Source organism: Cantharellus anzutake, assembly GCF_015039405.1.
Source record: "Cantharellus anzutake strain C23 chromosome Unknown EI90scaffold_13, whole genome shotgun sequence".
Classification (NCBI taxonomy): Eukaryota; Fungi; Basidiomycota; class Agaricomycetes; order Cantharellales; family Hydnaceae; genus Cantharellus; species Cantharellus anzutake.
In genome coordinates, this window is record NW_024066963.1 from 655,704 (window position 1) to 674,886 (window position 19,183).

General features: G+C 45.8%; 1 protein-coding gene across 1 annotated transcript; it reads right to left on the reverse strand.

Moving 5' to 3' along the window:
* Nucleotides 1-4,185: 4,185 nt before the first annotated feature.
* On the reverse strand, nucleotides 4,186-6,130 carry EI90DRAFT_3120429 (uncharacterized protein; the record flags this gene model as incomplete). Its single annotated transcript, XM_039063312.1, has 2 exons — nucleotides 4,186-4,325; nucleotides 6,034-6,130. 2 exons carry the CDS (start codon nucleotides 6,128-6,130, stop codon nucleotides 4,186-4,188), a joined length of 237 nt encoding a protein of 78 aa, XP_038918593.1.
* Between the last annotated feature and the right edge of the window lie 13,053 nt (nucleotides 6,131-19,183).

Here is a 19,183-nt window from a genome sequence, read left to right on the forward strand (position 1 = left end):
GGGGTGATGTGGCAGACCTCATGTGACCCAAGCTGCATGTATATAAACACACCTGGAGTGGGAACCGAAGAAGTAACCTTCTTCTCAACATTCCCACTTCACTCTAAGTGGCCAGGGACCATTGTCCCATGTCGGGCCCATCAGTACGCATGCCCATTCTGCACCCTGTGAAGGCCTCAGCACTGGGCAATACATCTGGGCCCCTTCAACCCTGGATGCATCCCTGAGAGTATTCCATGCCTGAGAATTCCCATTCTCAGTCAAATCTCCACCAAATTTCACACAATTGGTATCATTAGAAAGCTATGGATGAGGAGAGTCGAATGTGTCAGAGACTGGATGCAGGATGAGGGAGACGTCCCCATGGTGGAGGGCTTCGGCCTCAGCGACTTAGACCAAGAGTGCTGTGCCTAGTTACATGTCTGTGCCCAAATTTACTTAGCTGGCAACGAGAACTAGAAGGGGGATAACTCTAGTTGATTTTATCACTAGGGTGTAACCTATCTACAAGTCACTGTACTGGCACGACCAACAACCTCTTCCCACAGCCTCCAGGAGTTACCGGAGCCATAAATCAATTCAATTTTGTTGATTTTTAATTCAATCCAAGACCTTCGTGTGATGTGTGACAGGTTGTTGGTCATGTTAGTACAGTATGTATATATAGTTACATGGGGGGCAGGCCCATGAATGATGGGACCAAGTGGAGCCGAGCTAATGGGGTCACATGTTAGCTGACTGAATATTACCAATGAGTTGGGTTACGGGTTTAGTGGATTGATGGCTATAACCCAGAAATGGAAAGGAGGGATCAGCCCGAAGGTAGGCTTGCAGGGCAAGCAACTAAATTGCCCAGCAGAGGTGGGAGTGCACTAGCAGACATCAGAGCTGTCTGGAGGCCTTTGGGGCTCCATACTTAGCGAGGCGTAGGTAATATATTGGATTGAGGGGGTGGTGACCATCAGGGGAGTCAGAGGTGGTTGTGGAATCTGGAGGCTCCAAGATTAGTGATGAAGGAGCGGAGGTGATCTGGAAGGAGCGGAGGGAGTGGAGGGTGATGGCTATGACAGAATGGAATAAAGGGATGGAGTTTTGATGCAGTGTTTGGAGTGATATGAGGAAGTTTGTGTTTTTCTTTTCATTTTCTTTTGTTGATTGGAATTTTATTCTAAGCCAACGGCAGCCAAACCTTACCGCTGTTGTTGGTGGAGGCTTAGCTCAGCCAAACCCATATATTTCAGACTCTTTTCACAAGTTGTATGTTTGCTGTATGGGTATATGTACATAGCAATTGAAACGGAATAGACAATTCCCCCCTCTCCCTCCATTTTTGAAGTCTGTGTACTTAGTGTGTTGTGGGCAGCCACTCGACTGGTAAGGGCAACAGAGGCCCTTAGGGAAATCCACCACAACAAGAAATTGAAGATTACATAGTGTTACCTTGAGTTCTCCCCCTAGTTGATTTCATGGACCTGTCAATCATGACACCCCTAGCACCTACTTTTTCCCTAATCCTTTGGGGAGTGAGTGAGAGTGCTTTCCTACCATCTTCAGAGTTTTGCTCTCTGCTCCCACTTGCAATGCAAGGACATGCTGACCCAGACCCTGCAGTGGAACCTGGGGACAGGATTTATGCCTCTATCATCCCTCCAGGGTAGGGACACAAACTGAGAGCAACCACAACACCATCTCAGTGGATGGCCCAGGAAGCCCATGAACTAGAGGTGGAGCCTGTGCCATTTGAGATGCTAGTCCCAGAACAACGGTACCAGGACTTCTGAGACATATTCTCAAAGGAGGCCTTCAACCAGCTACCCCTGTGGAAGCCCTGGGACCACACAATAGACCTAGTGCCAGACACCAAACTCCCTAAGTCTCTCTTGGGTGTTCTCATTTGTCTTCTATTATGTATATAAGTCCTGTACTGTAGTTGATGGCACCTCAGTGCAAAATCAACAAGACTATCCCCCAGAGTTCATGCCCCTCGTTCTGAAGTTAAGGACCAAACTCTTAAGCGTTACCGAACATAGGCACAGCACTCCTCTCTGAGTCGCTGAGGCCATGGTCCTCCTGCCCATTCTCTACCTCCAGCCTCCTTGTCCAGGGACACTGCCCCTCCTTGCTGTGTCTTTGACAAGGGGGAGGAAAAGGAGGTACCAGGTGAGGTGGAGGTGGGTCAGGCAGGTGTGCCCTGACAAATACATATCTTGATTATCTGTGCACAGGGAAACTTGGACCAAATAATTCCAAGACTCCTCCAATGACTTCTTTAGCATTTATATCATTTAACTAGCCCATATTGTTATGGAAATGGGAGTTTCCCATTTTTAGCCTCTTATGGGCTCTATGCAGTACAATATCACGTGACATGTATATAATAAGAACCTAACCAACTATTACTACCCAAAAACCCCATGTTCATGTTACTGTAAACTCAACTGTTACAACACCTGTTACATTAACTGTAACATCTTCTCAACGTCATGGCTCCCTCCTGCACCTGAACGCTATAGAAATGGGCCAATTAGGCCTCATTTTTATAACACATATTCTCTCGGAATTTTACTGAGACTAGCTTGCATGTGAGCATCTGCATAGTTCATATCATCCCATGACTCCCATCATGCCTGATAATCAGAATATCTCCACAACCACTGAACCGATTAGGGTGAAATTCAACACTGAGTTTTTCTGGATTTAATGACTCCAAGATTGTCCTCTTCCATCAACTTTTGACCTTGTTCCCATGGTCATGGTCAAGTGCATGGACTTTGCACATGAGGACATCTCAGGTTGAATTTCTCCACCAAATCTCAACCAATTCCTTTGCAGAAAGGCTCTTCCGGTTCGTACGAAACCCTCTTTCTTCTTTCTTATTACTCCCCCTATAATTCCTTGTTCCTAATAATGTCAAGGGCAGGAGCCCAATTTTGACGTATTTGCTGCATAAGGTTCCATGAAATTGAGCACACCTGTTATGCACTCCTACAGTGCTGGCACCGGTGTGGGTGCAGCTGGGGGTTGGTTCTGGGCTTGGCTCTCCATGATGGCCTGCAGCTCTTGGAATTGGGACAGCAGCTCATCTGTCAGGGCACACACCCTGACTAGCCCGGACCTGGACCCGTGTCTGGACCCGCTTCCACCTGCTGCGCTTCCCGCATGCGTGCACGCTCTGCACACCACATGCTCCGGGCCCAGTTCCTACCCCTTCATGTGACTTCTGGGTATCCCCGGAAGTTTTGCTGATATTGTGGCCACTGTGGGAAGATGAGAAGTTAGCTTCCTTCTCATCTCCTTACCCACAGTAGGCAAGTGTATTCTACATTGCCTTTATCTATACATCTCCTTACCCACAGTAGATTGTGCCCTGGATAGGGCTGGCCAGACCTGAGGCTTTGGGCCATAGGGGAGGGTCATGGGGACCTGGGAGTCATCCCCTGACATCATCGTACTGCTCTTCAGTCACCATAGCAGGAGAGATAGGGGAGGCAGGGGAAATGAGGTTAAAGCCTTCTTCTGCTGTCAGGGACAGCTTGGAAAGTGGCAAAGTCCCAGCACAAGGGACTTGATGGGACAAGTGTCAGCTATGCATAGTGGCGGTCCTGTTGTGGGGTGAGCATCCCCAACCACTTGGTCTGAAGTTGTTAGAATGTGCGGATTCAGACGACTCCGGAATGGAATCGGAGACTTAGCATGGAAGGACCTCGGCCTCAGCGACTCAGGCGGAGCGCTGTGCCATTGCTGGTTGTCCTAGGGGTCCCTAATTTCGGATCTAGCAGAGGGAAAGTCTCTTGGGGGAATTCATGTCGATTTCGGACTGAGGTTACAAGTTACTAGGTACATTGTATATAAGGAGGGGTCCGGAATCAAAAGGAACAAGGGTAGGACGAAAGGAGACAAAGGGAGATGGAAAGAGGAACAACACCGAGGGTCAAGGGTTTGACTCAATGGTGTTTCCCAAAGGAGGAATGAAGGGCCAAGGCCCAAGGAGGAAGGAAGGAGGTTGGGAGTGGGGAATGGCTAGCTGACTGAATAGAAAGGAAGCAGCAGCCCAAATAGGAATGAAGGAGAGTAGCGGGATTGAATAGGACAATGCAATAGTTGCAAGGTCCGAGGTAAGTCCGGAAAGTCCGAACTCGGAAGTTAAACTCCGGAATATTGGCAAAGGTAATTAAATGGAATGAGCTAACCAATACAATGGGTATAAGCGGAGGTGGGGTCAAAGTCCGAGGTCGGAGCTAAGACCGGAGGTTCCGGAGACGGAGACGCAAACGGGATTCCGGAGTGGAGGTCCGGAGTCGGGAGCATAGGTTTTGCGTACTCATCTGGAAGGTGTTGAGGTTGGGGTCAGACCCGGAATGGTCCGGAGTCGGACCAAAGGTGGTGTCCGAGCCGGAGGTGGGATAACCTCTTGGGAGTCGGCAAGGAGAGTGACGGAAGGGAAGTAGGGCTCCGGAAGTCGGAGTTCGGAGTTCCAGGAGCCCGGAGCGGAGGTCGGGATTGTATGGATATGACAGAAGTGGGAAATTGAGAAGAAGGCTGCTTCTTCTGTTCCCACCCCAGGCACTATTATATATATGTGGTTAAGGTCACATGGAGGGAGTCACGTCATCTCCACACACAGCTGCACCTCTCTGGGTGTCTCTGTGGGAGATCCTGGAAGTGTGCCGCTGTGTGGGTGGAAATGTGCATGGCAGGTGCAGCGATTGGGGGAGTGGCATTAGGTGTGTAGTGATACATAGAGTCGACTGTAGAACAGAGATAGAGAGGAAGAAGGAACAGGAAAGAAGGAACAGGGAGTGATAGAAGGGGGAGTGGAGTAGGGCAGGGCAGTGTGGGATGTGGCATGGGGTCAGGTGGGGTATGCCTTGACACCAATTGATCAGCTGCTGTATTTAGCCTTGATGCAACATCCGCATTGGCAGAGTGAGCCTTCACATGATGAACAATGACATCCAGATTACTCAACACCTGTTCTAGCCAATGATCCCACAAGCACGCTGTAGGAGAAATAATGGTCACCCAATGAAAACTCATTATGGAAATATGTCAGATAAACCACAAAAAACCCCATACAACAAGTAGATATCAGAAAATAAAGGAACCTGAATTTTAACGAGTTTTTACGAATTATTACGACTACATACAATAAATTGGAAGAAAGAAAATTAATAAAAATACTTCAAGCTTAGCACCAACAAGATGGAATGCTTGGGAGAATTTATAGCGAATATTGAAGAAGGAACTAGGACAATCGAGCAAGATTTGACTATAAAACCAACCAGAGAACCTCCATGGAAACTACTTTCACACACCTGTCAGAGACCAGATTCGAGACAAGGGAGAGTCTCCATAGTGGAGGGCTTCAGCCTCAGCGACTTCTGCCAAGAGCGCTGTGCCTAGTGACACGTTGTTGTGGGGACAACTCCGTGTACCGCAAAAAGTCGGATTCTGCGGAATTTGGCCACCAACATATACCACATACCCTCTGACGCTCCCGATGTTCATTCTATCACTATCCAACACTCCACAAACTCATTCCTTATTTTTCCCTATTTTCCCCATCATTCCCGACAACCCCAAGCAAAATTCCCACGCCCAACCATGCCGCCAATTTCACCCCCTCTCCACATCTCAAGAACCACTGCACCAAATGGGATGAATAAGGGCTCGTTGGAAAGCTGGAGACGAGGAGGTTGCTGACGGGAGGATAGGAGGGTGCTGTGGCGAACTGTTGCGGAGTTAATCTTCACAATTCCCATTTCGGACCCGTTGTCACATTTTCCCCATTCACTCATATTTCTTTTATTGTTTCTTTGTTCCCAATTGGATATTCATCATTTACGGTTGCCTAACGGCCCGTTTACATTCCCCCAGTCCATTCATTTCATTTCCAACATATATAAACTAGATAACAGCTTGTACATAACAAGTTAGTATTGAATAGACCCGTGAAGGGACAAGCAGAAGTTGCATCCAAGTGGCAAAGACACCATCCACGACCCTAACGCCCCCTCTGAGCTAGTTGCTCACGTCTAAGACCCCTCACATCATAATACTCAGCCTTGACGTCCAAGAGAGACGTAGGTGAGTGTTTGTTTGAGGTTTTTGCAGACTCAGTAGCACCCATGGACCAAAACCCGGCCCAACGAACCACACCCGCGCACACTACCACCCTCCCCCTTCTCTCTGTCTCGAGTCTAGGCGATAGACCCGTTACAACGTCCGTGCCCTAACTTACTGACTGGCAATCAGAACCGAAGGGGGGGTAACTCTAGTTGATTTTATTACTGGAGTGTAACCTATGTACAAGTTGGATATATATGGTTACAGCGAAGACGGGTCCGCAATTGGTGGAGCCGAACGGAGCGGAGCTAACAGGGTTAAACATTAGCCGACTGAATATTACCGACAAGTCAGGTCGCGGGGTTAGCGGAAAGGCAGGCGATAACCCAGAAACAGAAAGGAGGGATAGGCCCGAAGGTGGGCTCTGCAGGGCAGGTGAGTGTATTGCCCAGTGGAGGCAGGAGTGCGCTAGCGGATGTCGGAGCTGTCCGGAAGTCTTTGGGGCTCCATACTTAGGGAGGCATAGGTAATAAATTGAAATGAGGGGGTGGTGACCATCAAGGGGTACCGAGAGGGTTGCGGAATACGGGAGCTCCGAGGTTAGTGAGGAAGGAGCGGAGTTAGACCGGAGGGATCGGAGGGACCGGAAGTCGATGGCTGGGGATGGATATGACAACACCCACACACATAGCCGAGGCTGGAAGTACCACTGAACAAGGATTCCTTAGGAACCAATGAAAAATTAAAAGTCGTGTTTATAATAGGGAATGTAGATGTCCCCAAACGGACCCAATGAATGTAATTTCAGGGAAAACTACCAATAGATGACAGAGATATGACCAAAACTCTCAGAAAACGAGGACAACGTTTAAAAGGAAAGCATGAAGAACAAGCAGTAACGACCAAGACGAGCTTGACGGCCCATTAGAAGGGAAGGGATCTATTCTTAATCCACCCAAATTTTCATAATAAAAGGTTCACGCATCAATGAGATATTCATTAACGGGATGAGTGACATCAAAGACATGGCTCAGGGAAAAGACGACGTTCACATAGGATCCATATTTAAAACACACAACGAAATTTACACGGAAATTATGATAAATCGGAAACTATAGTTATGCAAAGTTTCAGCCCAAACGGTCCAGCTGTTGCGAAGTTACACCAATGACAGGAATATAGAAATCCACATCATGCTTAAAGACATGTGAGGTCGGAACCAAGATCCGCACTTCAGCAGATGGTGAAGACCAATTTCTGTCCAAATAAGGAAGACCCCGCTCAAAACAAAGCACGGAAAGTACAAAACCACCTTAGATCATGAGGGAAAAATCTGAAATAAATCATGGAAGCCCATATTGAGGATACAAACACCTGCGCATACAATAAATTCCGAACAATTAAACAGAAATGGCACCCGCATACAAATGAGTATGAGAACAACACATGTGATTACTGAATGTGTGTGCGAACTTTTGCTAACTCGACAAATACCAAGAAATAGAGTACAACTTTAGTACCATTGGAAAGGTGGGAATAAATGGAAATTTATGATGCCGAGAACGTGAAAAACCATTCAGAAATGAATGAGATACAAAGACATGAAGCTAGTAATCTGAATACGTGCAGGAAGACAGCTTCTAGAGGTCCCAAGCCCCAAATAAAATACATAAAAATATGATATCTTGAGGACGACCTATTATAACAACGGGCAATACATATGAAGGACTGGGATGCAATAATACAAAGGGCAATCAGGGGAGATGGACAAAATCCATGAAATCCACTAAACTATGATGGACCATGGCAGGAATTTTAGGGAACGATATACAGTACTAATGAAGCAGAGAGCTATAACACATTCATTTGATCAATTCTTGACTACTAGCAACTTTTTCTTTCAGTTCTAAACCTGAATAATCCACTCATTTATCATTTCAAGTCTCATTTCAACTAAATGTCACCAGATAAAAATAGAATAAATCAGCTGAAGGTCTCAGCACAGCCGTACATGCAGTAATGTGAAGTTTGAGTTCAGAATGACTGAGTCATAGCAAACTAAATGGTAAATAAGAGGAATTTGACACTGCGACAAATGCAGCACAGTCAAGTTCTAATTAAACCATTAAAATAGCTTAGGCAAGGAAGGACAATAAGGATTCTAGGTGCAGTCTGACTGCAGTAGAACTATAGCGTGAAAATTTCATTTTTATTCAGTTTGAGGAAAATACACTGTAAATAAATCCTGTAAATACGAGGTAGAGCATGAAAAAGGAAGGCAACCCAAGGAGTATAAAAGGGAGACCCTTTCTGCGACTTTTTGCCCCCCTCAGAGAAGTAAGAAAATAGATTATTATTTTTCTCAAGCATTTCTGGTTATCACTCCAGTGCAAAAAAGTGATATACAGATAAGATTGCCACTGTAGTAAAAGGCAGCAAATAGGGAGAGGAATATTAAGTAAATATTTCAACAGGAGAGCTGGTTAACACTCCAGATTTCAAAGTGTAAACACAAAACAGTTATTTTGCTACTGTTAAAACAAGCAATAAAAATAACACAAAAATAAGACAAGGTCAAGGGACACTTCAGACACAATCTAAACCCATTAACTGAGTAGAATCTTTGAAAATTCACCAAGTAGAAGATTTAATTCAAGTTAAAATCCAAATTAAACGATCCTACACAGAATTACACCCAGACAAATTGAGAAATTACAATAGAGGAACAGCTCCACAGGGCTTTGTTCACCTGTAAGTCAATTCTCAGAAACTTTAGACTAACCCATAAAATAATATTAGCCAAAACACTCGGATTGGTACTATAATTACAATGAATTTAAGTAGTACACTTCCCCATCCTAACTAAAGAACCAGGGAACAGCTTGGTGGTGGTCTCGTTTGAACCTCCCAACTGACCTTCCTTCGTTCCCCCCCCCCAACACCGGTTTATAAGACCAGAAATTTGGAGGGAGAGTGCCTGAATGGAGATCTTGGATCAGCTGAACAGAGTGTAGGTGGTCTGAGAATATTACAACATTATCTGAAGTTTGATGATGTCAAAAACCCCGAAAGAGGGCATGAGTCCGAATGCAGGTGGGGCTCAACTAGAGGGGTTCCAAGAGCTCCGGTAGTGGATTGAAGCTTCTCCAGGAAGCCCAAGTCTGCTGGGTGGTACAAGAGGCTCTAAGAAGGATGTGGCCTCAGTGACTTGGAGGGAGCACTGTGCCTCTGTTACATCTCAGTTAGTCCATTTATTTCATGTGTCAGAGGTATCTTGTAGGAGGGGGGTCAGGATTCACTCATAGAGGGGCTTGGGGGTAACTTTTAGTCGAGATTAGAACCGAGGTACAAAGAGTTCTAATCTACAGGTATATATAGAAGGAGGAAGAGAAGGACTTTAGTCAAAGTCCGAGTGATACTGACAAACACTGAAAGGTGCTGAATGATATCCTTAACGGGGAACCGGGGTGTCGGGTCGAGGAGGGCGGAGTAGAAGGCTGGAGGATGAATGGGAACGAGAAATGGGTAAGAGGAGGTTAGCTGACTGAATGGAAAGAAGACAACAGTCATACTATAAATGGAAGGTGACTAATTTGTGATGACGTGAGTGGGGTCACCAGAGGATGCAGGTAGCACCGAAGGTGGAGTTACATATCCAAAGGATGTTGGGTGACTCCAATAAATGAAATGGGAGGGGGAATGGTTTAGAGGTATGTGTCAGGGCACAGCCTAACCAGCTACCCTGACTCCCTATGCCGGAAGGGAGTTGCCATAAGACGATCTGGAGTGATCTGAAGAATGCAGGTAATTTCGCTTAGCTCTTGCTTAGTGTCCCGCTTCTATCTTCCATCCACATGTCACCCCTTTCCCACACCTCGCTTACGATTATCCAAATGAATATCTATCTTTTCATGTCATCATTCTACCGGTTATTTCTTATCTCATTGTAGCCACACTCTAGTGGGTAGCGGTACCCATGTATATAACCCCTATCTCCACTGAGGGTGGCACCTCAGTGTTAACAATGACTAGGATTCTCAGGAACACCCTCTTCGTTGTGAACTGACATGCAGTCCCTGACAGTATGTCATGGGATGTCGGAGATCCATCATGAGGTCGGAGCAAATCCAGAGTCTCTGAATGTTCCAACTCAGGACCAAGCTTCTGGGATGGGAGTGGCCAAGGTAAAGTGTGCTGCAAACCAGGCCGGAGCTGAGACAGTTGGGAAGGAAGGTGACTTGGGAGGTGGGGAGTTATGGTGTAGGGGATGATGAGGTTGTTAGGAAGGTGTGATGAGGTGGGAGAGTACAGGGTCAGGATTCCGGGATATGACAGATGAGATAAAATGGTGGCCATTACTAGAGCCAATACTTCTGCATCAAGGCTGGAAGCATTGAGGCCAGTAATGTGAAGTGACAGGGATGAGGGACCCACTACAACACTGGACACCAAAGGACCCAGGTCTTGTATGGCTGAACCGTTGTAATGGGTCTATCCAACTAGACTCGTGGCTCAGGTCTGGGGGGGTAGGTCTCTCTCTATCTCTCAAGTAGGATGGTCCTTTTGAGTACAGTGCTGATACTCTGTCTAATCTTTAACTAACTGTCTGTACAGTTGTCATGGAAGAGTCCGATACAAATATAAAAGGAAAGTCACATGCGTGAATGAATGGAAATAGTAAGGAAACTAAAGAACAAGTCATATCTCCTCAACCACTCCACCAAATCGGACGATCTTCGACTCGTCAGAACCATCTCCACAGTCTCTACAACTCCTACTATTACCATGACTCACCAATCCTAGTCCCTGATGCAGTAGGGGGTGAAATGTGTGATAAGGGTTGGTTTGACCTGCATGGACTTGTCCCCACAACACCGTCTGTAGCCCAATAATTGTTGCAAGGGAATTCCAGGAGAGACTGGTTACTGAAGATTCAATTTGCTGCTCAAATACACTCCTCAGCCGACAAACGTTGTTCATCACAAGGAACTGTGAACTCTGAAGGACCGACTGACAATTGCCATAGATTGAGTGACAATAACCATGCTGACACTGTCACATAATTATAGCCCTGTGGAATGAATTGATGGAAAGGATTAGACACATTCACACAAAAGGTTTGAGGAAGTGAGGATAGTCCAGAGTATTGCCAAGATCCCCATGCAGACAGCTTTGCAAAGGGAGAACCCCAATGGGTGCAAAGTATTGAAGACAGAGGGGCAGAAGGGGAGAGTTTTGCAATGTGGGACAGTGAAACGTCACCCAAAACCAAATATGATTGATCAGAGGGGAGAACCTGAAGACCCAACTCTTTGATGTGTGGTGAAGGAGCAGAGCTGGATCACCTTATGTAACCAATTTCCTACGTCCAATAACGATATTAGAGTTGTGCTGATGTGCTTACTGACCGTGTTTTGGTTGCCAGATATATAATTGTTCACTGTATAAACTACAATAAACACCCCCCAACGATCTCACCTGACAAGTAGATCGTCTATGGATAAAATTCTATATTGACTTTACTATAATTTCTAGTCAATATTACACCTAAATATACCACTTTTCAGTAGGATGTGATTTTCCTGATAATTTACTGAAGAAAAACTACTAATAAAATAATTCTGCAATAAATGTTACTCAATACAGGAGTGACCAAACTGCTCTTTCTATCGCTTAGAGTGCGTGCTAGTTATCTGGCAGGTTCAGGATCGCTCACTTTTCTCCTGTGGTGTGATAACCAAGTATTGCTGAGAGATTATTCAATTAAGAAGTCCCTCCACCAAATTCTCACTAATTCTCACTATGACACCTTTATTTAGCTGTGTCTAACTGACCCTAACTCACGCTTAGAGTGACGTGTTAGTTTTATATTAGCTAACAACTAATATTTGCTTTTATCTTTTGGAGCAAACAAACCATCCACTGGTGAGGAGAATTAAACTTTTATTTCTACCTGAGGTTTGAGAGGGGGCAGAAGCGGCGGCCTTTTATGCTTTTCAGAGGCCTCTCTACTCCCACGCCTCGCACTAGTTACATGTGCTACATTTGTATTATAGATAGTTCTAGAATAATATAGGGGCTTGGGCTGTGTAAGCTTAATAATGGACTTAGGACATGACTCAGCAATAAGTAATACAGTTCTTTGTCTTTTGGGCCGATCTTAGCGGGGCCTTTTAGTGCTAAAGCTATGCTTTACACCACCTTAATTACGAATGGTTATCTTTAGAAATGACTTGGCTATAAAGGAACTTTCTAGACTGTTCTCTAATTCACCCCTTTTTGTGAAGCCACATCATTACCAATATTCTAGAGCCTTCCCAATTGATTAAAAGTTTTGTGGACTTTTGAATCACTTCATGCTTATGATCTGAGATCCAGATCATCAATCATTCCTTTGTTCCGATTTATTTGGGCTTAAAATCACAAAGTTTTGATGAATCATGGGAAAATACACAAGATCCAGTTTTTTAGCATTTTCTCCTCTTCTGATGTGATCAAAAAGTGTCCGTCCACGCTGGGAAATACTCTGCCATATGGCATTTGGTCCGCCAGACTTCTGGGCGCCAATATATTTTCCTTGAGTCACATTACTTTTTGTAAGAATTAGCAAATAAATATATATGAATTATAAAATGTTTCGCCGTTTGAGTGATATCTCCGTCAGTGTTGAAGCTTTTAGAATGAAACAAAACCGTGGATAAAGTTAAGAAACAGTCCTTTTAGATGGTAAAAAGACTACAGTCAAAAGTTTACTGGTTCTCGAGATATTCACATTTCTTTCCCAATGTTCCCTCTTATTCTGCCATCTATGTGCTATTTTCTTGTTGTAGGGATATACTCTTTGAATATTATATTTTCCTACACCTATGCCAGATTCTAGGCATGCTTGTAGTAGCTTAAATCTCATGCTACATGGGTGTGGATAATTATCTTCTAATGTCCATCCAGTCTCATAAAGATCATGAGATCTGTTAAACATTTGAACTTGTCACCTGATTGTTGACTATTCTGATACATCATTGTTTTATTCTTTGAATATTATTTCTCCTACAGTGTGCTTAGATGAGCACCTAGCCTCTGGTTCATTCATCCTGCTACTTCCACCCACATGGCACCAGTCCTCTGTGTCCACAAAAAGGATGGATCCCTCCATCTTTGCGTTGACTTCCGAGGGCTGAATAAGATCACCAAGAAAGATTGCTACCCACTTCCCCACATCTCAGACCTCCTTGACACACCTAGCCATGCCACTGTCTATACCAGACTTGACCTCCAGCATGCTTACCACCTGGTTCATATTGCAGCAGGTGACAAGTGGAAGACTTCCTTCTGCATGTACTATGGTTCTTACGAGTGGCCCATCATGCCATTTGGTCTCACAAATGCACCTGTGGCCTTCCAGTGATTTGTCAACACAATCTTTGCCAACCCCTTGGATGTTTCTGTGGTAGTCTACCCAGATGACATCCTTACCTATTCAGAAGACATGGCTTCACACCAGGAGCATGTCTGAGAAGTTCTTAGGAGACTCTGCAAACACAGCCTATATGCCAATCCAAAGAAATGCGAATTTCATATGGAATATCTCAGATATTGCCTTTCTCCCTCCAGACTCACCATGTCCATTGAGAAGGTCAAAGCCATCCAAGATTGGCCTGAGCCCCATAAAGTCAAGGATGTCCTTCCTTGGCTTCACTAACTTCTATCAGCATTTCATCCACCAATACTCTGACATTTGGTCCCCTTGACATGCCTCACACGTAAAGGAGCCCCCTGGCTCTTCTCTGATGACTGTCGTTGTAACGGGTCTATCCAGCTAGACTCGTAACTCAGGTCTGGGGGGGTAAGTCTCTCTCTAGTGTCAGACAGATGTAGTGGGGTCCTTGGGTACGGTGCTGATAACCCTCTCTAACTACTGTACAGCGGGTCCCGGAAGAGTCCGATACAAATAGAAAAGGAAAGTCACATGCATGAATGAATGAAAATAGTAAAGATAATAAAGAAAATGTCATACCTCCTCAACAACCCCACCAAATCCAACGATCTTAGACTCGTCAGAACCACCTCTACAACCTCTACAACTCCTACTATTACCCCCACTCACCAATCCTAATCCCTGATGCAGTAAAGGGTGAAGTGTGCAATGAGGCTCGTTTTAACCCTGTCACAACCCGACATATCCGTCACTTCCATCAATGCATCCTAGTGCCACTTGGCCTGTCCTGCCCACTATCTTCATCCATCCGTCCACCCGTCACCCTCATCCACACTTCCTCCCCCACATGCATACCTCCCAACCTAGGTTGCCCGCTTCGTTGTTGTCTGCTCACCAGCTGGACAGCTTGCTAGACGGCTGGATGGTCTTTTCTCTTTTGTCCACTTGCAGACTATTGTTCCTCCTTTTGTTTCTTGCTTTCCTTTTGTTGACCAAGTTTGCCAATATTAATTATTTGTTTCTTTCTTCATTCATTAATATCGCACTTGATCTGCCACTCCTTCTGGGCTGGTCTTATTTAGTTACTTGTGTTTATAATGCATGTAGGTTACACCAGATGTACCTCAGTTCGTATATCGACTTGGATTCCCCCTCTAAACTCTTATCCTCATCGTAAGGCTCCTGTCTGAAATTGGGACACCAACATAAGAACGAAGCGCAGCGCTCCACCCGAGTCACTGAAGCTAAAGTCCTGCCCCTCTGACCTTATGAGCCTGGATGACCTTGTGCACCTTGCGGGTCACCCGGATACGTGTCTGGCATGTTCCTGACAAACCCGCACAGACTTGTCCCCACAACATTGTTCTGCTTTCAACACTCTGAAAGAAGCCTTCACATCAGCCCCCATCCTGATGCATTGGGTACCCAACACCCCCCTCATTGTAGAAACTGACACCTCCAATTACATGATCTCCAGAATCCTCTCCATCCGTTGTGATGATGGAGAGATTTGCCCTGTCGCTTTCCACTTGAGAACCCTTTCGGTCCCAGAGCTCAACTACAACACCCATGATAAGGAACTGCTCACCATTCACAATGCATTCCGATCTTGGCATCACTACCTTGAAGGTTCCAGAACCCCAATCAATGTTGTCACTGACCACAAGAACCTTGAGTATTTCTCCACCACCAAACTCTTGACCTGGTGACAAGCCCACTGGTCAGAGTTCCTCTCCCAATTCCACATGACTGTCCAATTCTGTCCTGGAAGACTCAGAGTAAAACCAGATGCATTGACTAGATGCTGGGATGTCTATCCCAAAGAAGGGGATATGGACTATGCTTGCATCAATCTGCAGAACTTCCAACCAATATTCACTTCAGAGCAGCTCACTGCATCCTTACAAGCCACATTCTTAGCTGCCACAGTAATCAGGGCAGCTGTACTTGTCAACACAGAGGCTCTCCATCAAGACATCCTATCATCCCTCTCCTCTGACACCACAATCTCTCCTCATCTCGCTTCCCCCAACCTCCCCAATTCCCACTGGTCCATTGATGCTGAAGGCCTGTTAAGGCTGGACAACCGCATTTACATTCCGGACTCGAAATTACAAACACAACCACCAGCTCTCTGGACACTTTGGTCAAAACCAGACTCTGGAGCTAGTCCATCATGATTATACCTTGCCAGGTATTTGTACCTTTGTCAAGAACTACATGTCTTCTTGTACTTCTTGTGCCCACACCAAAGTTCCTCATCATAAGCCTTACAGCTTTGTAAGGGGTTGGTGTAGGTTCCAACCCCAGTTCTCCTCAATCCTCAGGTCATCAATAAAGTTGAGCTGTATGGAGCTTTAATTATCAACAATGGGGAGGAAAAGGAGTTCTGTTCCTTTTCCCAAATTCCCATGTTATTGTATATACATTGTTTATACATGTTTATTATGAGACACATATAGAATGAAGATAGGAATTAAGGGGTGGGGTTACCACTCCTTACAGGCTTACTCAAACAACTCCCTATCCCCAAATGCCCTTGGAACTCCATTGACATGGATTTCATCAAACAGCTACCCTCCTCTTCCAGATTCACTTCCATCTTGGTCATCGTGGACCACCTGTCCAAACAGTGCATCTTCATCCCTACCCACGATACCATCACCTCTCCAGAACTGGCCAAGCTATTCCTCCTCCACATGTTCCCCAAGCATGGAGTTCCTTCCCATGTCACCTCTGACAGGGGTCCGGAGTTTGTTTCTCATTTTTTCTGTTCACTTGGTAAAGCCCTCAACATCCACCTCCACTTCACCTCCAGTTACCATCCAGAAGGAGACAGACAGACCAAACGGATGAACCAGATGCTTAAGCAGTACCTGCACATCTATAGTAACTATCAGCAGGATAATTGGTCCGAACTCCTACCTCTTGCAGAGTTTGCATACAATAACGCTCCAAATGCCACCACAGGCGTCTCTCTGTTCTTTGCCAATAAGGGCTACCATCCAAACATCACTGTTCACCTGGAGCAAGACTTGACATCAGTATGCACCCAAGAGTACTTGGTGGATCTTGACTCCCTCCATCACTTCCTCTGCGAGGAAATGCACCATGCTCAGATCCATTACCAGGGCCCGGCAGACTCCCATCACAGTCCTTCCCCAGCTTTCAAGGTAGGAACTTTGGTCCATGTAAAGGCCAAGTATTTCCGCTCCACCCGACCTTCCAAAAAGCTCTCAGAGAAAAACCTCGGCCTGTTTGAGATCATCACCTGCATTGGAACCCACTCCCTCACTCTCTGCCTGCCAGAAAACATGCAAGCCATCCACCCAGTATTCTATGTCTCACAGATTGAACCCTCCATCCCAAACATCATTCTGAACCACCACCAACCACCTCCGCCTCCAATAGAAATCGAAGGCAAAATGGAGTTTGAGATTGAGGAGATACTCGACTCCAAGATCGACTGATGTGGATGCAACAAGCTGCTCTACCTGGTCAAGTGGTTAGGCTATGAAGGGACCAATGAGGAGACACAATGGCTCCTTGCTGGCAAACTCGATCACACCTCCAACCTCATCAAAGCAACTCTCGGTACCCAGAAAAGCCTAGACCTGAAACTCCTTAAGAATTCCGACCCCTCTCCATCTCTCCTTTCTCTCCACTCCTCATTTCCATTTTCATTTTTTTTCTGTAAGTACAGCTCCCTCAGCTTACTAATTCTAGGCCTTCAAGGGTTCAGGCCTAAGAAGGAGATACTGTCATATCCATCCACGGCCATCATCCTCCACTACCTCCAGTCCTTCCAGATTACCTCCACTCCTTCATCACTAACCTCAGAGCCTCCGTATTCTGCAATCACCTCCATCTCCCTTGATGGTCACCACCCCTTCAATTCAATATATTACCTTACACCTCCCTGAGTACAGAGTCCTGAAGGCCTCCAGACAGCTCTGATGTCAGCTAGCACACCCCTGCCTTGGCGGGGCAATTCACTTGCTGTCCTGCAAGTCTACCTTCAGGCCAATCCCTCCTTTCCATTTCTGGTTATAGCCCACCACCCTGCTAACCCTGTAACCCAACTCATTGGTAATATTCAGTCAGCTAACATGTAACTCTGTTAGCTCTGCTCTGCTCGGTCCCACCATTCACGGGCCTGCCCCCTATGTAACTATATATACATAACTTGTAGATAGGTTACACCCTAGTGATAAAATTGACTAGAGTTTCCCTCTTCTAGATCTCTTTGCCAGTTAGTAAGTTAGGGCATGGATGTGTAACTAGGCACAGTGCTCCTGGTTTAGTTGCTGAGGCCAAAGCCCTCCACCATGGGGACATCTCCTTCGTCCCACATCTGGTCTCTGACATCAACCACTGCCAAGATGACTGGGCAGACTGGGTCCTGCTAGCAGAGTTTGTCGAAATTGTATCCGGTGCGACTACTGGACTTATCCAGAGCTCCAATTCAAATGGCTTCAAATCCAGGTCACATGGCAAGGACATAAAATCATGGACAAGCCTCGTATTGAACCCAGGACATCTAGCGTGCATCCATACACTACTTGCCCCTGAGCCATGCCGGTATAGGCTGTTAAACTCTATACTATTGGGAACATATTATATTCTCCAACAGAGTTTGCCTATAATAACCATGTTGTAGGAGGGTAGCCATGGGCACCCCAACACCAGCTAAATATCAGGTCCTTCATGTCAGGGCACACACCCTGACCTAGTCCATACCCACATCCACACCCGCACTCACACCCACACCCACACCCACAACCAGCTGTTGCACTTCCCATGTGTGCCCTGTGCCAGACACTCCATGTGGCCGGATGCCCTGGGCCCCGGGTCTTGGGTCTCATGTGACTTCCGGGTATCCCCGGAAGTTTTTGATATTGTGGCCACTGTGGGAAGATGAGAAGATGAGAAATTAACTTCCTTCTCATCTCTGACCCACAGTAGGCAAGTTGTATATACATACTTTTATGACCATCTCTGACCCACAGTAGTAGGATTGTGCCCTGGATAGGGCTGGCTAGACTTGAGCTGTGGGCCATAGGGGAGGGTCATGGGGACCCAGGAGTCATCCCCTGACACTTCATGAGGAGTAAATGTTAGAAAAACATACAGTGGAAAATTGGCTAGGACTTAGGTGATGAGGTTATAGTATGGATGGTAGAGGACATCGAGGCAATTCCTACGCACGTTACGCGAGGAGAATAGGTGAAGTATTCACAGAGATATGTGGATTCCAGTTGTGTATCGCAATGTGTGTCACATGTTCATTGTGCATGCGTGAGAAATGGGGTCCCTGGCATCCCTCAGGCTTTAAAAAAATAGGAATAAATATTCATTGTTTATGGTATGGCTGCTCGGGAGGATGTGCCAATTTTGGGACCATGGAGACATGTGGTTGGAAAGTTAGGGAAAATGTGCTGGATATTCCCCACCTCAACGCTATCTCACTCAATTCTCCATCAAATTGGATGTGGTTTGTTGCGTTGGATAGCTGTAGTTTAGGCGAGTTGGTTGACATGAAGGGAGCGCAGTTGTGGTTGTGTTGAGTGGTTTGGGCTGGAGATGCAGGTTGGGTTTTCTGCAGCTACTTTCTATTGTTTTATATTTTGTTGCTTGTGATATTGTGTTTCCTTTTCTATTTTCTCTTGCGATGTGACCAGA